At 34.5% G+C, this 13,526-nt stretch overlaps 2 protein-coding genes across 2 annotated transcripts in view; one reads left to right on the forward strand and one right to left on the reverse strand.

Moving 5' to 3' along the window:
- LOC118757286 overlaps window positions 1-7,305 on the forward strand; it is an 8,001-nt gene extending 696 nt beyond the window's left edge. Inside the window, exons 3-6 of the mRNA XM_036492015.1 lie at window positions 2,458-3,651; window positions 6,507-6,696; window positions 6,756-6,905; window positions 6,963-7,305. Coding sequence (XP_036347908.1) covers window positions 2,458-3,651; window positions 6,507-6,696; window positions 6,756-6,905; window positions 6,963-7,144 — 1,716 coding nt within the window. The 3' untranslated portion in view covers window positions 7,145-7,305. The remainder of the gene's footprint in view (window positions 1-2,457; window positions 3,652-6,506; window positions 6,697-6,755; window positions 6,906-6,962) is intronic.
- On the reverse strand, window positions 7,300-13,112 carry LOC118757364. Its single transcript, XM_036492084.1, has 3 exons — window positions 12,926-13,112; window positions 9,056-9,229; window positions 7,300-7,694 (listed from the first exon to the last, which is right to left on the reverse strand). The coding sequence occupies exons 1-3, from the start codon at window positions 12,978-12,980 to the stop codon at window positions 7,477-7,479; spliced, it is 447 nt and encodes a 148-aa protein (XP_036347977.1). The 5' UTR covers window positions 12,981-13,112; the 3' UTR covers window positions 7,300-7,476.
- Between the last annotated feature and the right edge of the window lie 414 nt (window positions 13,113-13,526).

Below are 13,526 nucleotides of genomic sequence, written 5' to 3' on the forward strand. Positions count from 1 at the left end.
TTTTGGTGCAGGGGCCTTCTAGTTTTAAAGATATTTAGTGGTAAATTATTTTTATTTTTTTTAATAGTAATATATTATGAACTACATAACCGATTGAAAAAAGTAATGTGTCAAAATAAAGATAATTAACTTATCTTTCCGTTCATGTACATAATTTATATTTGTCTTCATATTTAAAACCCAAAAAATAGTAAAAAACAAAGTATTTATTTATTTAATTGTTAGAATCATAAAATAACTTTTTTAAAAAAATAATTACGTAAATAATGCTAAAGAAATGTTCATTATTTAGAAAGTACAAGTACCTTTAAATTAGTATAAAGGAGAATTTTGGGTAGTAAGGGTTATAATCCCTAGAGAAGTTCCGCCTCTCTTCTCCGGAAACACGAAAAGGAAAATTCTGCGTTATAAAACGGTGTTCACATGAGGCAATTTTCCGGGCAATTTACGTTCACACCAGGCGATTTTTGCTTTCAACTAAAAGTTGACTGTAAAATCGGCTCATGTAAACACCCTATAAGGCTTACGATTCGAAAGCGCAGCCGAAGGCCGCCTATGTAGAGGGATTTCCGGTACCTCTTCTCCGGCAACACAGAAAGGAAAACCTACCTTTTGAATAAAACATATTGCTTCTAAAATGCTATCGAAACACAAAACATCTAAATATAATTGGAAGTTACTTTATTTTTTTATCACCTCAAAGGCGTACGGCATGTTCTTAACCATGGAAATGCCAAAATGCAAGTTTCAATTAAAAGAAAAATTAGTATTTTTTTACAACGCTTTTATCAACATGCAATGTTGTATGTCCAGACACCTTTGCTATAATTATAGATTATAATCAAAGTTTCTATAAAAAAGTCTAGATATCAAACTCGTCGGCAGGTATCATATCAAAGGCCATACAATACATACGAGAGGTAGATGTCGCCTGCCGGAAGTAGTTAAATATTGCGCCTAAAAATATACACTCGCTCGCTCTAATTTTATGAGCTACGCTCCCACCCTACTAAAAACAAAAACAGGGAAGTTTTAGGAACATTTTTAAATATTTAGTAGTGAAAATTTTTCTTTCGGATTCTGAGCCCTTGAATCTGCATAGTATATGTAGTATAGCAAGATAAATTGGATGAGTACTAGGTATTTTAATCCCGGGATCCCGGTCTTTTTTAGGTAATTCGGGATTTGTAATTTTCACTGATGGCATAATAGAAACTCCTTTTCTTGACCAGCACTGGCTATATTTACTCTTTTATTTAATAATAATTATCTTTTCATAAATGTCTAGCTCATTATACATATAATACCGTGCGGTAGTAAATTTTACACAAAAAATCAATATATTCGTGAAACCATGGGCCAAATATAGTAATTTAAAAATGATTTTAAAAATTCAGAGAAATGTGCTTAGAGAAGAAGTATGGGTATAAAATTGATGAGGAAAACCTGTAGAATTTAAACAGATTCAAGTTTCTGGTGCAGAAGGGCTGGCTGGTAAATATTGAAAATGTCATTTTAAAATTTTATGCTTGAAATTTCGCAATATTTGTTTTTGCAAAAATTGTATGTTCAGGATTAATATAAACTCGTTTACATTCTCGAATTTCGTCCTTTTAACCTTATCAGCTTAAAAAATTTCCTATTCGTCCTTGTGCATCCTAAAAATTTAATTTAATTTTTTTCTGCCCAATTGGTATTAAGAAAAGCGCGCAATAGTTATGGTAAATGAGTCAACGAAGGCGTACTACCACAACACAATCATGGTGTCTCCGAATAAGACTTAAGCGCAATATAATACATGGCGCCAATCGTAACACACGGCATCTTGGTTTAGTCCAGAGATGGGCAAAGTGGCTCCCAGGAGCCTTTTGCACTTAGGAGCCGGCGTGGCACATTTAGGTGGTAGATGAGAGGTAACATCAAGAGCCAGCGCTAAGTGGGAAGAAGAGCGTATTCAAATTTCTTGTACTCCGACTCTCATTACTAATATATATTATGATTTTAATATATTTTGTACATCCCTTTTAGCCTGAGAACTGATTTAGCTCTTGCGTGCCACTTGCTGACTTTTTGGCGGCTTTAAGAGCCAAAAATCTGCCCATCCCTGGTTTAGTCCATGGTGCAGTCGTGCTGAAAATCTGCGCTAGTTCAGTATTTTTGTCATATAAAAATGCACATAAATAATCAGTACAATTAGAAAAGATCATTATATTTAGTAAAAAAAAAATTGCCAGCCTTGGGGGCCGTACATTCATAACAAATAAGCAATTCCGTTTTATTCAAATTGAATACCTTTCACTTAAATTTATTTTATCAAATTGAGTAAAAGGTCTGAACTTTTATGAAAAAACCTTTGCTTAGAAACCTTATGCATACGGCCCATTATGTATTGTATATATTTTTATATCTCTGTCGTCTTTCGTCTGACAATCTTGCTAATTTCATAATTTCTTACAGGATCCTGCGCAGAAGCAAAGAATTCTGGATGAAATTGAATCAGAAATTTACGAGATAAATGCTGAACAACACTTTCTATTCCTTCGGTTACGACGAATAATTGATGAATTCTCAAAAATGTTGAAAAGAAACGATGTTCCTATGGATTATGGAGCAACAAATGCTATGATTTCTCGGCATGTGGTACCGCTTATAAACGATCCCACTATCGAAATATTGCCTTCAACCGTACTATTTCGGAACACAGAACAAAAACTTATCGAAAAGTACTTTGAGGTCCAAAAAGAAAAAGTAGTTTATGAAATTAAGGACTCTGATGAAGAGGATAACTTACCTCAAATATCGGAGGAAACAATAGGAATGCGGTGGTCTAAGTCTATGTGCGAAATGGCTAACGAGACTTTAACTACAACTGATACGTGCTCGTTGCAAGGCCCAAATAGTTTCTCTCAAATGTCTTTGCTAAAACCAATTTCTCAACGAATGGTTGGCAATGTTGGTATCGGTTCAGACAATTTTGGAAATTTTCATGATGCTTCAAGGTATTTGCAAATGAATCTTGTGGAAGAAAAAAATATTGAGGATAATCAGAAAAATGCTGCGTTAGCACTCGATGACCCCTCTAAATTTTCCGATGCGCTATCTAAAAATGATGTCCCCAATGAACAATTGATTGATCTACCTGTATCAAAAAATGTGAAAATCAGTCGGCTGAATCTAAGGCAAGCTCTTAACAAGGCACGCACCGAAAATATGGTGGCAAAGGCAGCCGCGAACATGCTAGCACGCTCGACTCCCACTTCCACAATAAATCAATATAACACGCGCACTGACACGGCAATTACACATCCTCAAAGAAGATATGAAATTAGGACAAGAGCGGCAAGAAATAATGCTGGTAGCGCAGTATCGATCGCAACTCTTTCTAAGGAACGAAATAGTTCAGAGCTAAATTCATCCTCAGAGGATTCAAATCCTGAACCTCTTCCAATGCCCGCAAAACCTCATATAGGTTTCATAGAATTAACAGAACATCGAACTCTACCTGAACATTATGGGCAGGAAATGTTCTTACGACTTTTCCAACTATTCACTCCTACTGTTCTTGTCCAGATGCAACAAAGGCGATCAAAACGCAAACGCCGTTCTGTACACAACAACGAGCGGGCGGATTTTCACTATGGGCGCATTGAGGTAAAGTATTCGGTATATTAATATATGTATATATGTATATTAGACTGCATCCCTGCCCATACAAAAAAATGGGTACTGTTTTTCCATTGGAATTATAAAATTTATTATATTTTAAGACTTGCGCCAAAAATTGTTCAACGGAATCATAATAATGAGATTTTTGATGCTGTTTTTGAACTTTTTTCAAAAATCGTTTTAGGAAAAACTTGAATAACTCAGCCAAAACTTTACTCATTTAGGCAAGGTACCATTGGAAAGGTATTTTCCCGCCCTTTTTATTTATTTGCAAATAAACTCAATCACATCCCTTTTTTTGCAAACATCAACACATCTTTATTCAACTTGAAATGACGTTCGTTCATCTTACCTTTCTCTTTCATACCTTGAATCAGTTCATTTGCCAAGATATAAAAAAGATGAGAAAATACTTTTACAATGATACCACATAAAACCAAATTAGTATGGTTTTGTCTGAGATATTCAAGTTTTTCTCAATCCTATCTTTAAAAATTATAAGATTTCTTGAGCTTAGGCTCTTTTGTAATAATTTTAGTTCAAAAAGTAATTTAAGAAACTATTTTTTTCACAAAAAAAGTATATTTTTGGAGGTATTTTCAAATCGGTACAGCTCACGTAAAACTTAGTATTCTTCCGAAATATTTTGGTGGAAGTCTTCAAACTTAATAAATTTTGTAATCCCGGCGAAAAAACCGCTGCTTTTTTTGTTGATGCAGCCTAATACATAATGTGACCAACCGTACTTCTTTCGGAAGTACAGTACTTCTTTTTGAGCCGTTGTACTCCGTACTTCGAAGTACAGTCAAATGTACTACTTTGCAATATTTTGTACTACCTTTTAAATTGAGTTTTCTTTAACTGAAGCGAAACGAACGAGTTTTCTTTAACGAAAAATTCTAAAAGGTTAGTCATCTCAGTTAAAAGGGTACCCGTAGATCAACACATATCGTCGCCTGGGTAAAAGAATGTCGTAAGCGCCACTTTGACGATTTTTAGTTCTAGAGGCAGTTATATATTTTGAAATAAGGTCTTTCGATTGGTGCTATCAGTTTTTTAGATATCTCCTTTAGTTTCCGAGATATTGACTACAACTTTTTCGATAATTTAGTAAAAATTTAGTTGGTGATGCAGTCGTATTAAACTAATCAATATCTTAAAAATGGATATATACTTTAGTTTCCGAGATATTGAGTAAAAAGTGTCGTTAATTTGGTAGAAAATTTGATCACATTTTGTCGTATCTCATACAAAGTGGCTGCCAAATTGTGGACAAATGACGCTTACGACAAAATTTTACAAAAGAAAATCCTTCATAAACTCAAAACTAATTAACAATAAACATTAAAAATTAAATAATTGAAGAATTTTAAGAACTAGTAACACTTTCAGAGACTTTGGAGAAAATCTATCTTCGCATTTTTCAGAAATGGCATTCCAAACTTCAATCGCGATTTCCCACAACCTGCCGAAATTAACATACGACAATCTTTTACCCAGGCAACGATATGTAAATTATGACTGTCAATCACTTCACATCTGTAGCTGACAAATTTCATTGTAAGGTACTATTCAATCAATAAAAATTTGTAGACTTTGGCGTTGGCGTTGGCTTGACAGAACGCACGTTAAAAGTATGCTTGCTACAATGAACGCTTTGCACCGAATGCCTTGGCCACTAAATTAACATACTAACGACAGATAAATTAATATTTCATATCAATAAATTCATGAAAAAAGTATTTTTGGATTGTTCCTCCCTTTCAAGACTCGTATGGCCTGATTTTTGGAAAATAAAATAAGGAGATTTATGATGGGAGATTTTCAAACAATTTTTTGATTTATGAAGAACTCTTTATTTTTTATACTACTCGGCTTTCTCATGAAAATTTAATTTATATTCTTATAACTCCAGTCTACATACATATCGCGAACTTTCTTTAAAGGTGTACTAATTCAATATTTACCTTATCTTGTCAATTTAACTGAATTAAGTTTTTCAAACAGTATTTTCAAAAGTATTTTCGACAGTAAACTTTCTTAAACCGATTTAATTTAACACCAGAATTATAATATTTAAAATATTCCTCAAATATTCCCCGTAGCAAACTTTCCTAAACCTCTTTATTTTGATACCCATATTGCAATATTTAATTTATCTTACTAACTAAAACAAACAAAAATTTTCAAACAGGTTGCAACGTTCTCCAAAAAAAAATTTTCGGCTGTGAGCCTTTTGAAACCTCTTTATTTTGACAGTCATATTGCAATATTTAATACATCGGTGAAAACTGCTTTCTATTTCTATTTCTATACAGACAGACAGACAATAAAAATTCTTGATTTGGCTTCTGTTGCTCGTATAAAGACCGCCCATATTAATTTTTCTTTAATATCTATTATGTACAGACATCGGCCTGTAAAAATTTTATTATACGTATAGATTGTCGGAAAATGCGCACGACACCGCTTATGCACTTCACCCATTTCTACCAAGCCCCCTGTTCATTTGTTTAAATATATCACTAAGTGTAATTCGAAAATGTTTGAAATTGGGGGAGACCTCGAGCTTTTCATGTACATAGTTTAAAGAAAGGTGAAAAAAACTATATTTAATCCGCCCCAACCTATACTTCTTTACTTGTTAATTAAAAAATTAACTTTGTTGGATTGTTGTATATTCTGCTTTTACCATTTTTGTCATTACTTTAACACAATTTTCTCAGGTCCTGTACTTCTTTGAGCTTTGAAATACTTGGTCACATTACTAATACATATACATATGTATGCATGTATATATGTACATACATACATACATTATATTCTTTGTTAATTTTCAGTATGGTAGCTATCCGCCGCCAGAGAAGAAGCGAAAAGCATTCTTACTTTCACCTCAAATCAAACGTGATTTACAATCAAAACGTCCGAAACGCCCAAATATCGAAAAAAATGAGGATATTGTAACTTCGCGATCTAGTTCTAGTTCGCCAGATGAAAAACGCTGTTGCAATGAGTGCCTTAGAAGTGGAGGTACATACATAGATCATATAAAATATATCATATAAAACTGTTAAATACTTCTTCGTTAGGTTGTTTTGAACAATGTGTCGAATGCAAAGGATATTATCACCAATTATGTCAAATGGAGTATCATGAAGAAATAGATTCTAAAATACAAAATATGCAGCTGTGTTTATGTCCGGCGTGTAGGCGTTCACACCCAATCCAAATAAATAAAGGTAGGAATGTTCCATTGCCTTTTTAAGGAATTTAACTCTGAATCTTTTTATGAACAGAAGCACAACAATACAAGCAATTGCATTCCACGGCAGAAGATCTCGAAAAAAAACTCTCCCACGAAAAAGATCGGCGCGCCAGCTTACAACAGGAGAGCAAGATGTACAAGTTACAAATGCGCAAACTGTTTAACATCGTCAACACTATTAAAAGCGATCAGGAGAATGAGAGTTCAGGATAAAAATTAGTCAAAGTAACTTTTTTTTAAAGGATAAGCTAACATTTCACATTTTTCACAATTCGCCTAGTTTTAATGTTTGATTTATGGGCTTTGAATTTTACGAGAGTAATTTAATTGTTATTATGTTGATTGAAATATAACTATTTTTTCTCTTTATTTAATATTGTTTAATAAACCGCTTATTTAAAATATATATATATATATTGTAAGTATTTATCCAACATTCGTACCTACATTCAAATTCACATAAAACACTTTCTGTGAAGTTGAGTAATCGGCCTATGGTCGCAGTGACTGGGAAAATATATTAACAGCACATAATAATTGAAGACTTAAATTAGTAACGAATATAAGTAATTATGCGTAAGTGCGAAGAAAGTAATTCCCAAAGTAAAAGTGGTGCCTCTAATTCTCGATGCAGGATTGCATAGGTCTCCTTGGCAAAAGCACATGTAAACTTTTTTGTAATTGTAAACCGTATTGGCACATCGATCCTGATTGTCATCTGGCCCCCGCTGCACACACATTCGCTGAATTGCTTGGTCGTAATCTGAATAAATTTCAATTTTATATGTATATGTATAAGACAAGTTCCATAGTTAAATGCAATAACTGAGCTTAAGAATTTTTTTGGATAGATCAGAAAATATAACCTCTACTTCCACATGAAAACATTTGGATAAAATCTAATTTCAATATTATAAAAAGATTATATAACACAATTTAATTTAACAGGATAATTCCTTCTTTTCACTATACGGAATTAACAGGAAATGTTGCGTTTCGCCTGAATAAAAATATTTGAAATACATATGTATTTATGTATGCATATATGCTGGTCCAAAATAAGTAAAGTAGGAATTTAAATGCTCTCACCCCCTAGGATTGTACTATATCGAAAAATATACCCATCTTTTTATTTTGAAATCAAAAAATATTTAGAGGTCGCTCAAAGCGCTCAAAGTTTTCTATGTATTTTATGTAAGGGGAAAAGAACTTATCGTAGAAATGGTATGGGATTCTTGAAAATCAATATTTTTCGATCAGAAAGCTCTGGTTCTCTTCAGGAGACTTCCAAAAACAATAGCCATTTGTTTGTTTAACCATTTTTTAATACTAAAGATTTTATATTTATCCCCCCATTGCATTTTATGACATTTTCTGGGGGTTTTGGCGGACCTATAAAATATAGCTACTATGCAAAAATGGGCAAATAAATAATTGGGTATTATTATGGGGAATATACATATTTTTTGATGCATATACATACATACGTTAAAGCCAAGATTTAATATTTTTGAAGAGGATAAAGTAGATAACAATACGAAAACCCCAATTCGACCAAAAAACATATAAGTAAAAGTTTTGAAAAACGAGGGCAAATATCCATCCAATAATTCAAAATTAAATTTTCATTATTTTGCTCTGCTGTTGGGCAGCATACAAAATTTCCCAAAGAATTTTGCTGGAGCGACAGTCCTTGGCCAGATATGAATCTGAGTCATTCCGGTTACGTAGACCCGACTGTCGTATGCTCTCATAACCTTCCCTCATACCAAAACATTTTTAACATACATTTTTTGCTGATAACAAAATTTAAAGAAACGCTGGAATTTGCCCGTATCGGTACGTTAATATAAAAATGCTCTATCTCACATCGTCGCTGAAAAACAAAAAGCCGTAGCAACTATAAATTCAAATTCGGTTTTTTTTTTATTGATTATGAGGCATTTCATTGAATTATAAGTCCCCTCATCGTTGCATGCACTAAACATTTTATTTACTTAACGCGTATTTGCATTTCAGCGACGGTGTGAGATAGGGCCTTTCTATATTAAGGTAACGATATATTGTTTGATTCGTATATAGTATGTATATATATGTATGTATACTGTTGAGAAACTCGGTTACCGTCTACTGCATATGCGCCACCACCTTCGATCACTTTTCCACACCATCCAGATGCACAAGGTATAGCCGCCAAACCAGGTTCCTGTTCAACATCAGTTGCGTTAAAGTTAAATGGATCTTTGCAGCTGCCAAGTTCGCCCCTGGAGCGACATTGATAACAGCGCCGTAATAAACCTATAAAGAAAAGAAATTAGTTGATGACTAAAGCTATAATTATACTCTAACAGTGTCTACCAAATGTAGGCCTATTTCCAAACTGCTTCTATTGCATTTTGAGGGTTGAATGGAGTCTTAAGAGGTCCCTGAGAATTGCTTCAATTACGTAACTAGTTTCAAATGTGTAGTAGGGACATTTTCATGAGCTAATAGTTTCAGCCAATTAAGAACTATAAAAACATTGCAACCATTGATGCACAATTTACTAAAAAGTAGGAAGACACCGCCCATTTCCATTATTTAACGCTGTTCTTTATGGACTTAACGTGGTAATTTCGCATTTTGGCATGAAACAAAATTAAAAAAATGGGCAATACCTGTAGGTCAAATTAATTTTTTCTTCCCAACTATCGACACGATTACGTAGGTTTTAAAATGTACCGCTGCATAGATTACTTAAGGCCAAAGTTTTAACATGTGTATGTACATATGTACATAATGGTGGCTGTCACAGAATCCATCGTAGTCCAATTTTTCGTGATTCGCTATTCGAATTCAATGATAGCATTTTCGTAGATTTCACGAAAAATCTGACTACAATGGATTCAGTAGCTTTTTCTTAAAGTTTCAGACCTTTTACAGATATTCGGGCTCTTGGTGATTCCATCCTACTGCGATTTTTCGTGAAATCTACACAAAAGCAATAAGTGAATCAAAATTGTTACGAACATTCGTATGGAAAATGTATGTACATATGTATGTATATATGCATGTATATCATCGTTTTGTTGTATTGATTGGTAATAGCAAAAATTTGGTTCATTATGCTCTAAAAAAAATCTGTGTGCAAGATAAAAATTTTTGCTCAATATCTTAGGCTCACCCAAGTCCATCAAAATTCAAGTGGTAAAAAAAAAATTGTTTATTTCGATTCTCTGCAAAAAATGGTCCATATACCAAATTATGTAGGACTAATTCTTTCGAAGATAATTGCAATTTTAGTAAAAAAAAAATATGTTAATTTATTTATTAATTTTTAGTTTTTGAACACATTGAACTTTGATGGACTTGGGCGAGCCTAAGATATTGACCAAAAATTTTAATCTTGCACACAGGTTTTTTTAGAGCATAGCGAACCAAATTTTTGCTATTACCAATCAAAATTCTAAAAAAGTGGATTTTCGGCCCACGCTAATGTATGTATATGTTACCGGCCAATTCCGATCTTAGGACAAACTAGATTTGCGTGGGCTAAACTAGATCAGGAGCCACAGTATTTTTGCCGCTGAACACTTTCCGCGTAGGCGGCCTCGGGCTGTGCTTCAAAAAAATAACCGCATCAGTCCAACTCCAGCTACGCAGTGCAGAGTATTGTTGCATCGAACTTGTTACCGCGTTGGACGGATGTATTGGATCTTAATAGAACCAGTGTAGCCTAGGAAAAACGAGTTTGTCCGGGGCACCGAAATTGCGCATATGGAAACTGTGCATTTAGACATTATTTCGGTTTCAACCGAAACTGTGCATGTATGCTTTATTTCGGTTTTTACCATATGCATTATTTCGGTTTTAAACCGAAACTGTGCATGTATGCATTACTTCGTTTTTTTTCATATGCATTATTTCGCTTTTAAAACGAAAGTATGCATATGCATAATTTCGGTATTTTCTCATATGCATTATTTCGGGTTTCAACCGAAACTGTGCATGTATGCATTACTTCGGGTTTTTCATATGCATTATTTCGGTTTTCAACCGAAACTGTGCATGCATGCATTATTTCGGTTTTTGTTATATGCATTATTTCGGTTTTCAACCGAAACTGTGCATGTATGCATACCTTCGTCTTTCACATATGCATTATTTCGGTTTTCATCCGAAACTGTGCATGTATGCTTTATTTCGGTTTTAGCCATATGCATTATTTCGGTTTTGAACTGAAATTGTGCATGCATGCATTATTTCGGTTTTTGTTATATGCATTATTTCGGTTTTCTAACGAAAGTGTGCATATGGATAATTTCGTTTTTTCTAATATGAATTATTTACTTCTACTTAGTAAGGGTTTTAATCCCTAAGCGCGGCTGAAAGCCGCCTACGCAGAGAAAAGTTCTGCGCAAAAATACGTCCGCCCTTCTTTTCCGGCAATACAGAAAGGAGAATTCTACTTAGTAAGGGTTATAATCCCTAAGCGCGGCCGAAGGCCGCCTACGCAGAAACAAGTTCTGCGCAAAAGTACTTCCGGCCCCCTTTTCCGGCAACACAGAAAGGAGAATTCTACTTAGTAGGGGTTATAATCCCTAAGCGCGGCCGAAGGCCGCCTACGCAGAGAGAAGTTCTGCGCAAAAATACTTCCGCCCTTCTTTTCCGGCAACACAGAAAGGATAATTCTACTTAGTAAGGGTTATAATCCCTAAGCGCGGCCGAAGGCCGCCTACGCAGAAAGAAGTTCTGCGCAAAAATACTTCCGGCCCCGTTTTGCGGCAACACAGAAAGGAGAATTCTACTTAGTAAGGGTTATAGTCCCTAAGCGCGGCCGAAGGCCGCCTACGCAGAAAGAAGTTCTGCGCAAAAATACTTCCGGGCCCCTTTTCCGACAACACAGAAAGGAGAATTCTACTTAGTAAGGGTTATAATCCCTAAGCGCGGCCGAAGGCCGCCTACTCAGAAAGAAGTTCGTTTTCATGTATGCACTATTTCGGTTTTTGTCATATGCATTACTTCGGTTTTGAGTCGAAACTGTGCATGTATGCATTACTTCGGTTTTTGTCATATGCATTATTTCGGTTTTGAACCGAAACTGTGCGTGTATGCATTACTTCGTTTTTCTCATATGCGTTATTTCGGTTTTCAAACGAAAGTGTGCATGTATGCATTATTTCGGGTTTTTCATATGCATTATTTCGGTTTTCAACCGAAACTGTGCATATATGCATTATTTCGGTTTTTTTCATATGCATTATTTCGGTTTTCAAACGAAAGAGTGCATATGCATAATTTCGGTTTTTCTAATATGCATTATTGCGGTTTTCAACCGAAACTGTGCATATATGCATTATTTCGGTTTTTTTCATATGCATTATTTCGGTTTTCAACCGAAACTGTGCATATATGCATTATTTCGGTTTTTTTCGTATGCATTATTTCGGTTTTTTTCATATGCATTATTTCGTATGCACAGTTTCCATATGCACAATTTCAGGGTGCCGTTTGTCCTAAGATCGGGATTGGCCGGTAACATAAACTACATCAAAACGTATGCTACATACATATGTACATTTGCTGCTATTAGGATTCAATCGGACTAAGAAAGATTCAGCAATAGCCCCGATGGTAATCATATCTGTCATTGGTGTTGTAACAGCGTAAACATTCCCCAAACATCTTCGGCAAACTCTTCCGAAGTTACAGTCCTTGCCCAGAAATAAATCGAGATGATAGCGACGAACGACTGTTAGTTGGAAACGATTGTGGTTGTAACAGCATGTCCCCACCAATTTTGGGAATGCTGCTGTTGTGGCATTCCTCGGCCAGAAATAAATCTAGGTTTCAATTCCATACTTTGCTGCAAACATTCAATGTGCATACATACCTATATATGTACATAAAATATGTGTTGTATATGAATGTGTTTATGTATGTGTGTATCTACGTAGCTACAGAACAAAAGACTTCAACTAAAACGAACGCGAAGTTGTCCACAGTTTTACTAACCATTCGATATATGAGCACTGAAAAGTATAACTAAAACAACACATTTTTTATACATTTTGGCTTAGTTATTTATGATTTTTTAAATGTCAGTGTTTTTTAATATATGTATTAACTCCGTCGGTAATTCCTCAGCAACTTATTAATTTAGTTTTGAGTGTTGCCACATAAGTCAAATATTTGATAAACGCAAGATCACGCAAGAATAAGAGAGTGAAAAAAGTAAATTTTTTGAGCCATCTTGTTTAGCTGGAGAACGAAAGAAAAGTAAACAAAGCAAAGAATACAATGAAAACCAAAATTATTGTCAGACACTTTAAACACACAATTTAGCTTAAATGATTCATTAAAACGCTTTAAAACGTGTTGTCATGTTTAATTAACTCTTATTTAGTTAAATAAAAGAGTCAAATAGTGATGTAAACAAACGAACCAGTGCTTGCATGCGACAGATAAATTAATAGTGGTATTCACCAAAGTGAGCAAGTGGCCTGAAGATGATCTGCTCTTTTGCCAGACTGCCAAGCCACTTGCTCACTTTGGTGCAAGGCGAATTTATACAAGGTGGTGCTCAAGGTGAATTTAGATTTTCGCCGCGGTACTT

This window comes from Rhagoletis pomonella, unplaced genomic scaffold (assembly GCF_013731165.1).
Source record: "Rhagoletis pomonella isolate Grant_MI unplaced genomic scaffold, Rhpom_1.0 Rhpom_scaffold_00002, whole genome shotgun sequence".
Lineage (NCBI taxonomy): Eukaryota > Metazoa > Arthropoda > Insecta > Diptera > Tephritidae > Rhagoletis > Rhagoletis pomonella.